Source organism: Coregonus lavaretus (assembly GCF_964263955.1).
Source record: "Coregonus lavaretus genome assembly, chromosome: 8".
Classification (NCBI taxonomy): Eukaryota; Metazoa; Chordata; class Actinopteri; order Salmoniformes; family Salmonidae; genus Coregonus; species Coregonus lavaretus.
This window is the reverse complement of record NC_139995.1, coordinates 9702659-9721255: the sequence shown is the minus strand read 5'-3', so window position 1 is coordinate 9721255 and position 18597 is coordinate 9702659. Positions and strand designations below refer to the sequence as shown.

Below are 18597 nucleotides of genomic sequence, written 5' to 3'. Positions count from 1 at the left end.
TATCTCAATTCTTATTAGCCAATGCCTGTCATGTGATCAGGTCCTTCTCACAGGCATCTCAGCTAAGAAGTGGGCTACAAGTGAAGACAGACACATCTGGGACACAACTGCGCGTGTCCCTCTTATCACATTCCGAGGCGGATATTGAAGTTGTTAGAAGAACTGTCCACATTTAGCCTTCCTTTCGTCAGCCAACAAGATGAGTAGGCCTAACGAACAGCAAAAACAGTAGCCTATGTCAATCTACTATCCCCCATAGTACAAAAGTTGACCTATTCTATTGGTCAATTTGTCCTTCTGTGCAAGAAATAGCCTAAATATTCCAAACATACTCTTGGACAGTTGAGGGATGCGATAGTTCCCATATTAATACAACCACTCGAATCAAAAAACATTTAAAAAGCAATGAGGCTGATGCAACAGATCAGAACGTTTACCTTAAAATGTTGATAAACTATTAGGCTATTTCTTCACATTATAAGCGCAGCAATGCGCACACGGCAGTAGGCTATAAGCACGAATGTTCCAAAATACAATCAATTAGCAGGAAAACACTGTTCTCAAAGGTGACAGTAAATGTGATTATGCATTAGGTTAAATAAAGGTTAAATAAAAAAAATAAAAAAAATTATGTGATGCTTTATTATAAAGGTGCATTTTTATGGTGAAAATGATCTTTCCCAAACTTGAAACTCACGCGCCGCCTATGTATGCTAGTTAGGCTCTACACCTGTTGTAAAGCGGATGAATGTGCTTCATTTTAAGAAGTTATTTGGCTTCTTTAGTTGTGATACAAAACGTATCAAAACATATAGGCTAGGGTACATGAGGTGTGCGACTATGATTTGAAAAAGTCGCTAAAAAAGGCATGCGCTGTTTCTTGCCTCACTGCACACGCTGGGCATCATTCACAAGTGATAATACATCATTCACAAGTGAAAGGCTAATATTTTCACCCATCAGACTATTCATAATTGAATGTTGTCTTTACATATACTAAATAATATATGTGTGAAATTAGTTTTGATTTAGAATGGACCATTATCATACACCTGTCTCAGAACAGGGGCATGGGATTTTAAAAAAATGTAATCTATGCACTTAAATAGAGAATATAGGACGCTTTTCCCATAGTTAATTTTCATGCCAGCCAGGTAGGCTATACTCCTGTTGTAAATATAAGCAATGTGCTTAATATTAGGAAAGTTGATAAATAAATATAGTAGGCCTAGCCTATAGAAAACTGATGGGATCCTCCTCTTTTTAATAGAGCCATCAAAACTGTTTTCTCACGCAATGCATAGCCTATAGAAATGTTGCGCAACATGAGCTCATGGGCTCTCATGAAGTGTTTGATTTGATTTTTGAAAACATTTGCATTTATGTCAGAGTGATAAGAGTAGAGTGCTGAGTACCAGGCAGTTAGCAAGTTTGGTAGGCTACTAATGACCATCAGCAGCATAAGGGCTTGGTGAAGCCTAGTTACCATGACTAAGCGGTGAAGTGGAATTTGACTGCGGTCATGACTCATGACTGCTGGTGTGGCGGTAATACGGTCACCGTAACAGCCCTAGCTCCAACTATTATCTTATTATCCATTTATTTTAGCCAATAATCAGTCATCTGAGTCAGTGCAGTACAAGTTGAGTGCCCTTCCCTATATGCATGCTGAAAGTCAGTTGGCCTTGCATTAAAGAATATATATATATATACACATATATACACACATACATATATACACACATACATATATATACACACATATATACACATACATATACATAAATACACACACACATACACACCCACATACATACATACATACATACATACATACATACATACATACATACATACATATCCTTTAAAAATATATATATATATATTACCCTTTATTACTTTCCAACCCCGCCACCCTTTCCCCACTTGGAGTAAACTAGTGAACAACAATGCCTAGGCCTTTACTTCCCACTATCTACATTTTATGGACACAGTCAATTTTACAATAACACATTTTGTTTGTTCTTTCTCCTGAACTTCTTCTACTCTCAACCTCTCCGATAATTTTCATGATGTCCATCCGGTTTGCTTCTATATGCCATATCTTTCTAACTGTGCTCCTTCACAAAAGCTTCCAACCTACAACCCATACACTTATTATGGACTCAGCGTGCCTACATTATTAGTTATCTTGTTATTGTTTGTTGTTAGTTGTTATTAGTCCCATCCTTCAATTCCATTCAACACCTCCCATCTATCTTTTCACACCATCCATATAGGATTTCTATTTGCCATATATATTTCAACTGTACTGTGATGTTTTACAAAAGTTCTGAACCTTTCTATTCTCATGTTTCTACAGATTGTGAATTGAAAATAAACATCTTTGCTAATAGTATTATTATGTTATTGATCGATTGACTATGACTTTTCAGATCACCCAGTAGTGCTATCTGCAGGGTTAGCTCCAGGTAAATATTGCAATCCTTTAGCCATTCCTGGACCTGTGTCCAAAAACAAGCTACAAATGGACAGTACCAAAAAAATTATCTAATGATTCTGTCTCGTCGCAGCAAAATCTGCAGAGCTGGGAAGATTGTATCCCCCATATAAATAACATTCTATTGGTAGCAAGAATTTTATATAATAATTTAAATTGAAAGATTCTAAGTTTTGAATCCCGTGTCGTTTTTCGAATTAGTTCATAAACACTATGCCATGGGATCGGTACGTCAAAAATCTCTTCCCAACTATTTTGCAATCTATATGGGACGGCTGTCAATCTTTTGGTCCTTAAATGAAACTGATATACTTTTTTATTTATCACAATTTTCCTTAACCAATTATGTTCTTTAATGCAAGGCCAACAGACAAGTTCCTTACTTTCTCCTCCTTCCACTTTCCTCTTCCATTTTTGCGGTAAGGCTGCAATTATTTGGTTATAATTTTGGGTAGAGCAGACATTTCCATGTTTTTGTTAGCTGCATGTGCGACATAACTCCACCAGTTCTACCGATGATATCATTTACAAAGATTATACCTTTTTTCAACATTTTGTCAAAAAATTAAGTTTTTTTGTCAATTAGTATATTTGAGTTTAACCACCATTCGGAGGACAGAAATTAGCTTAGTGGTTAAGAGCGTTGTGCCAGTAACCGAAAGGTTGCTGGTTCTAATCCCCGAGCCGACTAGGTGAAAAATCTGTCGATGTGTATTTGTTCTGTCGTTACTGGAGGAGTAAATTGAAATTGCAACCAACTTTCTATGGCTTGTTTTAGAAATAGTGATATCTGGGAGATTATGTCCTTTTAAAATAACTGAAAGTGAGTGGTTGTAATCTGAATAAAGGAAAAAAGGCCATTCTTGAACATTGGGTGAGACAATCTTACTAATTTGCTAAAGAACCAGTTCGGATTTAAGTATAACTTTTGTATGACTGAAGCTTTTAGTGATAGGTCTAATTCTTTACATTTAAGTCATTTAGCAGACGCTCTTATCCAGAGCAATTAGGGTTAAGTGCCTTGCTCAAGGGCACATCAACAGACTTTTCACCTAGTCCGCTTGGGGATTAGAACCAGCGACCTTTCGGTTACTGGCACAACGCTCTTAACCACTAAGCTAATTTCTGTCCTCCGAATTCATATTCATTATATACAGTGGGGAAAAAAAGTATTTAGTCAGCCACCAATTGTGCAAGTTCTCCCACTTAAAAAGATGAGAGAGGCCTGTAATTTTCATCCTAGGTACACGTCAACTATGACAGACAAAATGAGAAAAGAAAATCCAGAAAATCACATTGTAGGATTTTTAATGAATTTATTTGCAAATTATGGTGGAAAATAAGTATTTGGTCAATAACAAAAGTTTCTCAATACTTTGTTATATACCCTTTGTTGGCAATGACACAGGTCAAATGTTTTCTGTAAGCCTTCACAAGGTTTTCACACACTGTTGCTGGTATTTTAGCCCATTCCTCCATGCAGATCTCCTCTAGAGCAGTGATGTTTTGGGGCTGTCGCTGGGCAACACAGACTTTCAACTCCCTCCAAAAATGTTCTATGGGGTTGAGATCTGGAGACTGGCTAGGCCACTCCAGGACCTTGAAATGCTTCTTACGAAGCCACTCCTTCGTTGCCCGGGTGGTGTGTTTGGGATCATTGTCATGCTGAAAGACCCAGCCACGTTTCATCTTCAATGCCCTTGCTGATGGAGGAGGTTTTCACTCAAAATCTCACGATACATGGCCCCATTCATTCTTTCCTTTACACGGATCAGTCGTCCTGGTCCCTTTGCAGAAAAACAGCCCCAAAGCATGATGTTTCCACCCCCATGCTTCACAGTAGGTATGGTGTTCTTTGGATGCAACTCAGCATTCTTTGTCTTCCAAACACGACGAGTTGAGTTTTTACCAAAAAGTTCTATTTTGGTTTCATCTGACCATATGACATTCTCCCAATCCTCTTCTGGATCATCCAAATGCACTCTAGCAAACTTCAGACGGGCCTGGACATGTACTGGCTTAAGCAGGGGGACACGTCTCGCACTGCAGGATTTGAGTCCCTGGCGGCGTAGTGTGTTACTGATGGTAGGCTTTGTTACTTTGGTCCCAGCTCTCTGCAGGTCATTCACTAGGTCCCCCCGTGTGGTTCTGGGATCTTTGCTCACCGTTCTTGTGATCATTTTGACCCCACGGGGTGAGATCTTGCGTGGAGCCCCAGATCGAGGGAGATTATCAGTGGTCTTGTATGTCTTCAATTTCCTAATAATTGCTCCCACAGTTGATTTCTTCAAACCAATCTGCTTACCTATTGCAGATTCAGTCTTCCCAGCCTGGTGCAGGTCTACAATTTTGTTTCTAGTGTCCTTTGACAGCTCTTTGGTCTTGGCCATAGTGGAGTTTGGAGTGTGACTGTTTGAGGTTGTGGACAGGTGTCTTTTATACTGATAACAAGTTCAAACAGGTGCCATTAATACAGGTAACGAGTGGAGGACAGAGGAGCCTCTTAAAGAAGAAGTTACAGGTCTGTGAGAGCCAGAAATCTTGCTTGTTTGTAGGTGACCAAATACTTATTTTCCACCATAATTTGCAAATAAATTCATTAAAAATCCTACAATGTGACTTTCTGGATTTTTTTCTCTCAATTTGTCTGTCATAGTTGACGTGTACATATGATGAAAATTACAGGCCTCTCTCATATTTTTAAGTGGGAGAACTTGCACAATTGGTGGCTGACCAAATACTTTTTTTCCCCACTGTAAATAGGCCCGTTTAATTTTGTCTGGCTTGCCGTTCCAAATAAATTTGAATATTTTTTTCTCATATAATTTAAAAAACTGTTCGCTAGGCAGGAAGGTTGAACACCAGATGGGCTGCAGCGTTCTGGATAAATTGTAGGGGTTTAATGGCACAGGCAGGGAGCCCAGCCAACAGCGAGTTGCAGTAATCCAGACGGGAGATGACAAGTGCCTGGATTAGGACCTGTGCCGCTTTCTGTGTAAGGTAGGGTCGTACTCTGCGAATGTTGTAGAGCATGAACCTGCACGATCGGGTCACCACTTTGATGTTAGCGGAGAACGACAGGGTGCTGTCCAGGGTCACGCCAAGGTTCTTTGCACTCTGGGAGGAGGACACAATGGAGTTGTCAACCGTGTTGGCGAGATCATGGAACGGGCAGTCCTTCCCCGGGAGGAAGAGCAGGTCCGTCTTGCCGAGGTTCAGCTTGAGGTGGTGATCTGACATCCACACTGATATGTCTGCCAGACATGCAGAGATGCGATTCAACACCTGGTTATCAACACCTCCTATCATCTGCGTAGCAATGATAGGAGAGACCATGTGAGGATATGACAGAGCCAAGTGACTTGGTGTATAGAGAGAATAGGAGAAGGCCTAGAACTGAGCCCTGGGGGACACCAGTGGTGAGAGCACGTGGTGCGGAGACAGATTCTCGCCACGCCACCTGGTAGGAGCGACCTGTCAGGTAGGACGCAATCCAAGAGTGAGCAGTGCCGGAGATACCCAACTCGGAGAGGGTGGAGAGGAGGATGTGATGGTTCACAGTATCAAAGGCAGCGGACAGGTCTAGAAGGATAAGAGCAGAGGAGAGAGAGTTAGCTTTAACAGTGTGGAGAGCCTCCGTGACACAGAGAAGAGCAGTCTCAGTTGAATGACCAGTCTTGAAACCTGACTGGTTTGGATCAAGAAGGTCATTCTGAGAGAGATAGCAGGAGAGTTGGCTAGAGACGGCACGCTCAAGAGTTTTGGAGAGAAAAGAAAGAAGGGATACTGGTCTGTAGTTGTTGACATCGGAGGGATCGAGTGTAGGTTTTTTGAGGAGGGGTGCAACTCTCGCTCTCTTGAAGACGGAAGGGACATGGCCAGCGGTCAAGGATGAGTTGATGAGCGAGGTGAGGTAAGGGAGAAGGTCTCCGGAAATGGTCTGGAGAAGAGAGGAGGGGATAGGGTCAAGCGGGCAGGTTGTTGGGCGGCCGGCCGTCACAAGTCGCAAGATTTCATCTGGAGAGAGAGGGGAGAAAGAAGTCAAAGCATAGGGTAGGGCAGTGTGAGCAGGACCAGCCGTGTCATTTGACATAATAAATGAGGATCAGATGTCGTCAACCTTCTTTTCAAAATGGTTGACGAAGTCATCCACAGAGCTGGGGGAAGCGGAGGAGGATTCAGCAGGGAGAAGAAGGTGGCAAAGAGCTTCCTAGGGTTAGAGGCAGAGGCTTGAAATGGAGTGGTAGAAAGTGGCTTTAGCAGCGGAAACAGAGGAAGAGAATGTAGAGAGGAGGGAGTGAAAAGATGACAGGTCCGCAGGGAGTCTAGTTTTCCTCCATTTCTGCTCGGCTGCCCAGAGCCCTCTTCTGTGAAATCGCAATGAGTCGTCAAGCCATGGAGCAGGAGGGGAGGACTGAGCCGGCCAGGAGGATAGGGGACATAGAGAGTCAAAAGATGCAGAAAGGGAGGAGAGGAGGGTTGAGGAGGCACAATCAGGAGATTGGAGGGAGAAGGATTTAGCAGAGGGAAGAGATGATAGGATGGAAGAGGAGAGAGTAGCGGGAGAGAGAGCAAAGGTTGCGACGGCACAATACAATCTGAGAAGGGGCAGAGTGAGTAGTGTTGGAGGAGAGCGAGAGAGAAAAGGATACAAAGTAGTGGTCGGAGACTTGGAGGGGAGTTGCCGTGAGATTTATAGAAGAACAGCATCTAGTAAAGATGAGGTCAAGCGTATTGCCTGCCTTGTGAGTAGGGGGGGACGGTGAGAAGGTGCGGTCAAAAGAGGAAAGGAGTGGAAAGAAGGAGGCAGAGAGAAATGAGTCAAAGGCAGACGTAGGGAGGTTAAAGTCACCCAGAACTGTGAGGGGTGAGCCATCCTCAGGAAATAAACTTATCAAGGCGTCAAGCTCATCGATGAACTCTCCAAGGGAACCTGGAGGGTGATAAATGACAAGGATGTTAAGCTTGAATGGGCTAGTGACTGTGACAACATAGAATTCAAATGAGGAGATAGACAGATGGGTCAGGGGAAAAAGAGAGAATATCCACTTGGGAGAGATGAGAATTCCTGTGCCACCGCCGCGCTGACCAGATGCTCTCGGGGTATGCGAGAACACATGGTCAGACGAGGAAAGAGCAGTAGGAGTAGCAGTGTTTTCTGTGGTAATCCATGTTTCCGTCAGCGCCAAGAAGTCGAGGGACTGGAGGGTAGCATAGGCTGAGATGAACTCTGCCTTGTTGGCCGCAGAACGCCAACAAGGCAGAGTGGGTCGTGCGCGCAGGGACCACCAGATTAGAGTGGCAGCAGCCACGCGGTGTGAAGCGTTTGTATGGCCTGTGCAGAGGAGAGAACAGGGATAGACAGACACATAGTTGACAGGCTATAGAAAAAGGCTGCAATAATGCACAGGAGATCGGAATGAAATGAACTAAACATCTGGGAAAGCGAGAGAGCGGGGCCTCCCTCACTTATGTTTCACTGAAACACTCAAATATAACTCTCCCAACTTCCACTTTATAAATTATTATTGTTGTAAACTACAGCGGTTCAATGTTTTCTAGGAATAGACTCTAACTTAGTTTATTCAGCTAGCTAACTTGGTACAGTATTCTTTCGTGAAAACCGTCCAGGGCACCGAATACTATGACGCCATAGCCAACTAGCATGCCAGCCTCCAATAACACGGTTTAGCACCAATACTCGGTTACAACAAACCACCAGTGTGTTAACACGCCAAACAGATCATTCGTGTCCGTGTCTAACGTTGTGTAAAGTTTTGGGTTCGTTTGGACAGTTTGAGTGAGTACATTTATCACATGCTTCGTAACGTAGCTAGCTATAAACAAAACTTAGCTACTTATCAACAACACGCCAGTTTTAGGTTTGACGGTTGATAGCCCAAGTAGAAGCTAGTCGGATGTAATCCATATCCTATCCATCTGCCCAAGATTGTTGAACAAATTGATGGAAGCCCATTTGCACTCCTATTTGCCGAAGGAAATGTGCGAGCGTTACATCTATATACAGACATCAAATGTCCACATGGCAGCTGGGGGGTGGACCAAAACGTGTTATCTCTGGGCAATTGGGCATCATTGGCAAAAGTGGGCATGTAAGTAATCCATACCCAACCCTCCAGTAAATTTTGACAAACTCACTTACAAAACTCTGTTTTGGACGAGCCTGACTTTATGACCATAATTATCCTATTTACACTTGGTAGTCAATTTTGACACTACAATTAATGTTTCTGACTAATATCTATGCGACATAGGCTGTTTAAAACCAGAGAAGTTGGTTCTAAGGGGCAATTGACCTTTAAAGTTGTATTGGTGTTGGTAGCTTTTATGGTTTTGCCGCTACAGGTGGCAGCAGGCACACTTTCATTACACAGTTTAGTTTATTGAGTAATTGACAATCTTAGAGTTTAGATGATTATTCAGAGTACATCTAGTTGATTTTGATGCACACATTCAGTAACAAACAAAAACAGGATTTACAAACAGAAAACAATTAATCACATTTCAAATATTTCTGTCAAAGCAAAATGGCCTACTGACAAATCGTAATGTCTGGTGTGGTGATCCTCAGGTAATCATGAGGATGTCATACTGTCCAATAGGCATACAGTTCAATCATCTCCTCCCCTTCATCCTGGGTGAACAGGTATGTGGCAAAGTCGATCAAAAACGGCTTAATCTTATGCACGTTTGACACCCACCACGTTTTGTAGATAACCTCCCCAAACAGCACGTGGGTCTTCCTGCGCCATTTCTTTAAGACTTCCTCCATTGGGCGATTCTATGAATCACGTCACCCTAAATCCTGTCAAGATTTCAACATTCACAAAACTAAAGAATAACGAGAGAGGGAGAGAAATGCAGATTGTCTGGTGATTAGTTTTACAGCACCAATACTGCTAGTGTCCTTTCTGAAGATTTGTATTTTGTTCGGGGGAGTGCTTGTGAGAGAGAGAGAGAGAGAGAGAGAGAGAGAGAGAGAGAGAATGAACATGGAAAACTGGCTTTTGTCAATCAGGTTAGTCTCCTCTTTCACAGACAGCATGATTGATAGGAGCAAATTGCACAAGCCCTTGCATCAGTCACCTCCCCCATGTCCAGTCCATTTCTAACAGTTCCATGCAGGATCTGAGCCATCTCTTTACATGAGTCCACCACTTCACTCTCTGTATCAGTGGGGTCAGGTGCTAACCACCTTTGGGCTCAGGATTGATTGGTTTCTGAGGTGTGTTTTGCCAAGTGGTGGGTTGCCCACGTTTGGCATGCTCCTCAGTCACAGATGTCTTTATACTTTGTAATAAAGATTATGTAGAAGTACATAATAAACAAGGACAGTGCATGCTTTCAGTATCTCTACTTTTAGGAAACATTTGGAGGTAAAATCAGAATCTCAAAAAATCCCATACTCTGATAGCCATATAAAACAATGCTGATGAAGCAGATTGTCAAGCAATTTAGCTAGTGTGTAATTAGTAGGATATTATTTTTTATGAACTTTTAATGCAAATACAATATCCCTAGACTCTCTTTCCTACCCCTACCCCCATGTGTATCAGTTATACAGAAGTACCTTGTGAGGGTCAAGTTGATGACAAAGCAGAACTGACAAAGGCTTGCATGGCTTGCATAAAGGTTTTCCAGGGTTGTATAAATCAGACAGCCATAATATACTGCATGTAATTAATTCACTCTGGAATTAAATTGGGCTCACTCAGATGCCCGGAGCCTTTTCCAACACCCTGTCAGTGTTATGAAAATTATGGCACAACCAAGATCAGTAGAAAATACTAGAGATCTGTCTTCTCAAACAAAGCATTTTTACCTGCAAACAGCATTCTTCTTTAGAATAATCGTTGGAGCTTGGTTTACAGAACATTTCCTTTGTGGATCTTGATGGACAATAGCTTGACTGTAAAACGGAAATAGGCATATTGAGTGATCTTCATGGGATTTCACAGTAGTATTGAACCAACTCTTGTAAATCGTTATTTTTGTTACAATATACATACCACTAGCTTGGCAATAAAGCTGAAAGAGGATTATCATTTTCATAGACAATTTCATAAAAACAATAATGGTCCAAATATCATACCTCAGATTGACACAGAATACCACAGAAGGCATACATGTTTGTTGTATGATTCAAATTTAGAAGCAAGCCATTTGTATGAAGGAGTCCAAGGGTGTGTTAGTGTGCTACAGGGCAGTTTGACAAGGATCTCGTTATAAAGCAAATTGTTCAATATGAATTGCAGCTGGCGTCAGTGAGTGAAATAACAGATATGGGCTGGGCTAATTCTTATTTAAAGTCTTCCTGCTTCCTGGATTGTCTTTCCCAGGAGGGGCCTATTTCAAATGTAAATTGATTTAGTTTCCATAATTCAGTGAAGTGCTCTTTTTTTGCGTTCATTCCACTAATTGGGGGCCATTACAAAATAGACTGCAGTCCACATGCTGTTTCCTTCATCCTGGATGTCTCACACACGTTGCATTACACAAGTCTAATCATTATTGCACTACGGCTACTTCTTTGACACAACTATTCTGCAGGAAAAGCATAGAAACAGGGCAGGTCCTGGCTACGGGTGGACTGGAGTTTTCTCAGACAGGGGTGGCGGGCTGGGCTGGTTGGGGCAAGGGCTGGTCTCCGTTTGTTTGCACAGCATGCAGCGGCGGGCAATTTGGACTAGCGTGGCGCGGAACCGCTGTATCCGGAAGGCATAGACCAGCGGGTTGACGGCAGAGTTGACATGGGACATAAAGATGCCCACGTACATGGCGCTCTTGGGCATCCCACACTCCGGGCAGAAGAAGAGGATGCAGTTCATGACATGCAGGGGCAGCCAGCACAGAGCGAATAAGAAGACGACTAGTGCCAGGGACTTGGCTAGCTTTAGCTCCTTGTGCAAGTACTTGCTGGTGTCGCAGGTGGCCTCGGCACGCATGTTGAGCTGCTTCCGGATCACCCTGAAGATCTCAGCATACAGCGCAATCATGATGGTCAGAGGAACCACCACCCAGCCGAAGAAGTTGAAGTAGACCATGTAGTCCATGCGCATGACCGTGGTAAACTTGCAAACTATTATGTCATCGCTGGTGGTGCTGAGGTTACCTTGAGTGTGCTCGTTGTGCCAGCCCAACATTGGCACCAGCCCGGTCAGGGCAGAGAGGAGCCAGCACAGGAACACTGCCACCCATGCCCTGTTCTGGGTCACGATGATGCTGTACCTGAAGAGGACCAGAGGAACGATCAAAGTCGGTTTGAAAAACTATACAGTCAAACATACAACATACAAAACAGTTGGAGGTAAAGTTTAGCTTAGATATATCTAGAAACCCTTTTCATAAGCCACCTGTGTGAAATGCTTGATAGATACATTAGGCATGCATTTTTACAGTACATGTTGTTATAAGTAGCAAAGTATGAGCTGTTATGAATAACAATGATGCACAATCTCGGTTTAAAGCATTATGAATTAAATTAATTCATGGACTGTCAAACTGTTGTCCCTATTTACTTATTGCCTTTGTGCTGTTGTCTGTGCCCAATAATGTTTGTACCATGATTTGTGCTGCTACCATGTTGTGCTGCTGCCATGTTGTGTTGCTACCATGTTGTTGTCATGTGTTGCTGCCATGCTATGTTGTTGTCATAGGTCTCTCTTTATGTAGTGTTGTAGAGTCTCTCTTGTCGTGATGTGTGTTTGGTCCTATATTTTTATTTTTAATCCCAGCCCCCGCCCCCGCAGGAGGCCTTTTGCCTTTTGGTAGGCCGTCATTGTAAATAAGAATTTGTTCTTAACTGACTTGCCTAGTTAAATAAAGGTTAAATAAAAATAGAAATAAATAGAAAGTGCCACTTAAGATAACAGGGTGTCAAACTTATTCTGTGACAGAAGCACAATGCATTCATATATGCATTGAAGGTGATTCAAAAAGTGCCACCAAATTTCCTCAGGACAAAGATATGGATTTTTATTTGGCACGTATTGATTTTAGAATGCAAAATACTGAGAGCTAAGCAAATGCAAGCGTCTACATTCCTTTCCCGATTTTTTATGTGAGAAAATAAAAGGTGGCACTATGAAACCAATACAATTTAAACAAAATGTATGATCATTTTATATCACACAGCAAAATGAAAGAACCGTTCCCTTTAATAGTAAGTTCCCACTGGGCACAGACGTCAAATCAACGTCTATTCCACATTGGTTCAACGTAATTTAATTGAAATGACATGGAAACAACGTTGATTCAACTAGTGTGTACCCAGTGGGTTGGTCCCCTGTCCACATAACACTAAAAATAAATAAGACTCACCAAAAACTCTGCCAAAAATGCCTAACGAAACAGCCTTAAAAATCACTCCTTGGGACGGACAGGAACATTTTAATATACTTAAAAGCTTTCAATGTCTGGCCCATTGATTTCTATTCAACTAAGCGGTGATATATGGCTTTCCAGCAGTCTGAGAGAAATTCTCCTCAGATACACTACATGACCAAAAGTATGTGGATACCTGCTTGTCGAACATCTCATTCCAAAATCATGGGCATTAATATGGAGTTGGTCCCACTTTGCTGCTATAACAGCCTCCACTCTTCTGGGAAGGCTTTCCAATAGATGTTGGAACATTGCTGCAGGGACTTGCTTCCACTCAGCCACAAGATAATTAGTGAGGTCGGGCACTGATGTTGGGTGATTAGGCCTGGCTCGCAGTCAGCGTTCCAATTCATCCCAAAGGTGTTCGATGGGGTTGAGGTCAGGGCTCTGTGCAGGCCAGTCAAGTTCTTCCACACCGATCTCGTTAAAACATTTCTGTATGGACCTCGCTTTGTGCACGGGGACATTGTCATGCTGAAACAGGAAAGGGCCTTCCCCAAACTGTTGCCACAAAGTTGGAAGCACAGAATCGTCTAGAATGTCATTGTATGCTGTAGCGTTAAAATTTCCCTTCACTGGAACTAAGGGCCTAGCCCGAACCATGAAACACAGCCCCAGAACATTATTACTCCTCCACCAAACTTTACAGTTGGCACTATGCATTGGGGTAGATAGCGTTCTGCTGGCATCCGCCAAACCCAGATTCATCCGTCGGACTGCCAGAGGGTGAAATGTGATTCATCACTCCAGAGAACGCGTTTCCACTGCTCCAGAGTCCAATGGCGGCAAGCTTTACACCACTCCAGCCGACGCTTGGCATTGCGCATGGTGATCTTAGGCTTGTCTGCGGCTGCTTGGCCATGGAAATCAATTTCATGAAGCTCCTAATGAACAGTTCTGCTGACGTTGCTTCCAGAGGCAGTTTGGAAGTCAGTAGTGAGTGTTGCAACGAGGACAGACGGTTTTTATGCGCTATGTGCTTCAGCACTCGGTCGTCCCATTCTGTGAGCTTGTGTGGCCTACCACTTCATGGCTGAGTTGCTCTTAGACGTTTCCACTTCACAATAACAGCACTTACAGTTGACCGGGACAGCTCTAGCAGGGCCGAAATTTGACGAACTGACTTGTTGAAAAGGTGGCTTCCTATGACGGTGACACGTTGACAGGCACTGAGCTCTTCAGTAAGGCCATTCTACTGCCAATGTTTGTCTATGGAGATTGCATGGCTGTGTGCTCGATTTTAAACAAGTCAGCAACGGGTGTGGCTGAAATAGCCGAATCCACTCATTTGAAAGCGTGTCCACATACTTTTGTATATATAGTGTACATTGCTACCGCATACTCCCTTGGTATCCCTCACACATCAATACAAACAAGGCTTTAAAAAAAAAAAAAGTCCACATATACAATCGTGGTCAAAAGTTTTGAAAATGACACAAATATTGTTCCCCGAGCCACTTAGTTATCACTTTTGCCTTATGGCAAGGTGCTCCATCATGCTGGAAAAGGCATTGTTCGTCACCAAACTGTTCTTGGATGGTTGGGAGAAGTTGCTCTCGAAGGATTTGTTCGTACCATTCTTTATTCATGGCTGTGTTCTTAGGCAAAATTGTGAGTGAGCCACTCCCTTGGCTGAGAAGCAACCCCACACATGAATGGTCTCAGGATGCTTTACTGTTGGCATGACACAGGACTGATGGTAGCGCTCACCTTGTCTTCTCCGGACAAGGTGTTTTCCGAATGCCCCAAACAATCGGAGAGGGGATTCATCAGAGAAAATGACTTTACCCCAGTCCTCAGCAGTCCAATCCCTGTACCTTTTACGGGTGTGGCTGAAATAGCCGAATCCACTCATTTGAAAGCGTGTCCACATACTTTTGTATATATAGTGTACATTGCTACCGCATACTCCCTTGGTATCCCTCACACATCAATACAAACAAGGCTTTAAAAAAAAAAAAGTCCACATATACAATCGTGGTCAAAAGTTTTGAAAATGACACAAATATTGTTCCCCGAGCCACTTAGTTATCACTTTTGCCTTATGGCAAGGTGCTCCATCATGCTGGAAAAGGCATTGTTCGTCACCAAACTGTTCTTGGATGGTTGGGAGAAGTTGCTCTCGAAGGATTTGTTCGTACCATTCTTTATTCATGGCTGTGTTCTTAGGCAAAATTGTGAGTGAGCCACTCCCTTGGCTGAGAAGCAACCCCACACATGAATGGTCTCAGGATGCTTTACTGTTGGCATGACACAGGACTGATGGTAGCGCTCACCTTGTCTTCTCCGGACAAGGTGTTTTCCGAATGCCCCAAACAATCGGAGAGGGGATTCATCAGAGAAAATGACTTTACCCCAGTCCTCAGCAGTCCAATCCCTGTACCTTTTGCAGAATATCAGTCTGTCCCTGATTTTTTCCTGGAGAGAAGTGGCTTCTTTTCTGCCCTTCTTGACACCAGGCCATCCTCCAAAAGTCTTTGCCTCACTGTGTGTGCAGATGCACTCACACCTGCCTGCTGCCATTCCTGAGCAAGCTCTGCACTGGTGGTGCCCCGATCCTGCAGCTGAACCAACTTTAGGAGACGGTCCTGGCGCTTGCTGGACTTTCTTGGGCGTCCTGACGCCTTCTTCACAACAATTGAACCTCTCTCCTTGAAGTTCTTGATGATCCGATAAATGGTTGATTTAGGTGCAATCTTACTAGCAGCAATATCCTTGCCTGTGAAGCCCTTTTTGTGCAAAGCAATGATGACGGCACGTGTTTCCTTGAAGGTAACCATGGTTAACAGAGGAAGAACAATGATTTCAAGCACCACCCTCCTTTTAAAGCTTCCAGTCTGTTATTCTAACTCAATCAGCATGACAGAGTGATCTCCAGCCTTGTCCTCGTCAACACTCTCACCTGTGTTAACGAGAGAATCACTGACATGATAGCAGCTGGTTCTTTTGTGGCAGGGCTGAAATGCAGTGGAAATGTTTTGGGGGGGATTAAGTTCATTTTCATGGCAAAGAGGGACTTTGCAATTAATTGCAATTCATCTGATCACTCTTCATGACATTCTGAAGTATATGCAAATTGCCATCATCAAAACTGAGGCAGCAGACTTAGTGAAAATTAGTATTTGTGTCATTCTCAAAACTTTGTGCCTTCAGAAAGTAAATATGTAATTTACATAAGTAATCACACCCCTGAATCAATACATGTTAGAATCACCTTTGGCAGCGATCACATCTGTGAGTCTTTCTGGGTAAGTCTCTAAGAGCTTTGCACACCTGGATTGTACAATATTTGCACATTATTCTTAAAAAAATTATTCAAGCTCTGTCAAGTTGGTTGTTGATCATTGCTAGACAGACATTTTCAAGACTTCCCATAGATTTTCAAGCCAAACTGTAACAAGGCCACTCAGAAACATTACATGTAATCTTGGTAAGCAACTCCAGTGTATATTTGGCCTTGTGTTTTAGGTTATTGTCTTGCTGAAAGGTGAATTTGTCTCTGAGTGTCTGAACCAGGTTTTCTTCTACGATTTTGCCTGTGCTTAGTACCGTTTATTTTTATCCCAAAAAAAACGTCCTAGTCCTTGCTGATGACAAGCATACCCATAACATGATGCAGCCACCACCATGCTTGAAAATATGAAGAGTGGTACTCAGTGATGTGTTGTGTTGGATTTGCCCCAAACATAACGCTTTATGTTCAGGACATAAAGTTCATTTTTTGGCCAATATTTTTACAGTTTTACTTATTGCAAACAGAATGCATGTTTTTTTTATTTATTATTCTGTAAAAGCTTCCTTCATCTGTACGGGCTTCCTTCATTTCACTCTGTCTTTTAGGTTAGTATTGTGGAGTAACTACAATGTTGTTGATCCATCCACAGTTCTCTGTAACTGTTTTAAAGTCACCATTGGCCTCATGGTGAAATCCCTGAGCAACTGAGTTAGGAAGGACGCCTGTATCTTTGTAGTCACTAGGTGTATTGATACACCATCCAAAGTGTAATTAATAACTTCACCATGCTCAAAGGGATATTAAATGTCTGCTTTTTGTATTTTTAACCACATACCAATAGGTGCCCTTCTTTGTGAGGCATTGGAAAACCTCCCTGGTCTTTGTGGTTGAATCTGTGTTTGAAATTCACTGCTCGACTGAGGGACCTTAACAGATAATTGTGTGTGGGATACAGAGATGAGGTAGTCATTCAAAGATCATGTTAAACACTATTATTGCACACACACTCATTATGTGACTTGTTAAGCACATTTTTACTGCTGAACTTATTTAGGCTTGCTATAACAAAGGGGTTGAATACTTATTGACTCAAGACTTTTCAGCTTTTCATTCTTTATTAATTTCGAAAAACATAACTCCACATTATGGGGTATTGTGTGTATGCCAGTGAAACAAAATCTCAATTTAATCCATTTTAAATTCTAAATGTGGAAGTCAAGTGGCGTGAATACTTTCTGAAGGCAATGTGTAATTAGAATTAACAGAAAATGGTCCTCACTTGGAATACAGTAAAATACTTAATTTGTTGCCCTCAAGCAAAATCCATCTCATTATGGACAATCCTCTATTAAAAGTTTTAAACCCCTAATATACTGTAATTTAATTACAGGTGGTGCTGCAGACAAGATGAGTGTATTTAATCTGATGCAGTTGCAGTACATTTTTGTGTCATGAATTTGGCAGTTGTTTTTCAGACTGTTTAGTAAATAGCATGCAACTGGTGGCTATACGGTGGACTCACTTGATGGGAATCTTGACCCGGAGGTAGCGGTCGATGGCGATGGCCATTAGAGACAGGATGGAGCCTTGGGTGATGATGAGGAGCAGACAGGAGAGGAAGAGGCAGGTGTAGAACTGAGTCTTCAGCCCCAGACTGATCACTATAGCCAGGGGGATGACCAGGGCTCCCACAGCAATATCGGCCACCGCCAGAGACACGATAAAGCAGAACGTGGTGTCCCTCAGGGCGCGGTTTACACAAACCACCAGCACCACCAGCACGTTGCCCAGCACAGAGGCCAGGGCGATGGCTGTCTCGATGGAGATGTACATCATGTCCACATGCTCCCGTGGCTTGATACCGGGAGAGGAAAACATTTTAAAAGTCTTCAGATCTCTCCTTTGCTTGCCTCAGATTGGAAATGGTTTAAGAGGTTTTTCTTCAATTGGTCCTATGGATTCAACTAATTTCATTGTGTCTTCTTCCATTCTGCGTATTCCCTCTGAGTTGCTGCTGTTGAGAGATGTGTGGGTTGTCGCTGACCTGGCATTGACTGAGTGGGCCCTTCGTCAATGAGGGGATCTGGGGAGATGAATGTCCAGCATCCTCTTTTAGCTCCACACTGACTGGCTGACAGGCTGATCCCCTGCTTCTCTCCTCCTCTCCTCCTTCTCCTCACTTGCTCTCACTCTTGGAGAGAGGCTCTCTCTGAAACAAGGGAGGGGCCTCGTTCTCTTTGCAGCAGTCTGCAGCAACACCTCCTCCCTTCACTCCTCTGGAACAGTAGCGAGCTCCTCACATACCATCAGAAGTGTGTATGTGTGTGTGTTTGTGTGTGTGTTATAGAGGGGAGCTGTGACTGTGGTCTGACAGGTGGGTCTTATAAAATAAGCATTTGTGAGATTGGATGCTTTCGGCAGTGCCACTCAAGCTAACAGGGTATCAAATGAAAGTTGG

The 18597-nt window shown here is 42.9% G+C and overlaps 1 protein-coding gene across 1 annotated transcript; it reads right to left on the bottom strand.

The window, feature by feature from the left end:
• Positions 1–11100: 11100 nt before the first annotated feature.
• Positions 11101–18017, bottom strand: LOC311133240 (adenosine receptor A1; the record flags this gene model as incomplete). Its single annotated transcript, XM_084166727.1, has 2 exons — positions 11101–11749; positions 17662–18017. The coding sequence occupies 2 exons, from the start codon at positions 18015–18017 to the stop codon at positions 11101–11103; spliced, it is 1005 nt and encodes a 334-aa protein (XP_084022853.1).
• Between the last annotated feature and the right edge of the window lie 580 nt (positions 18018–18597).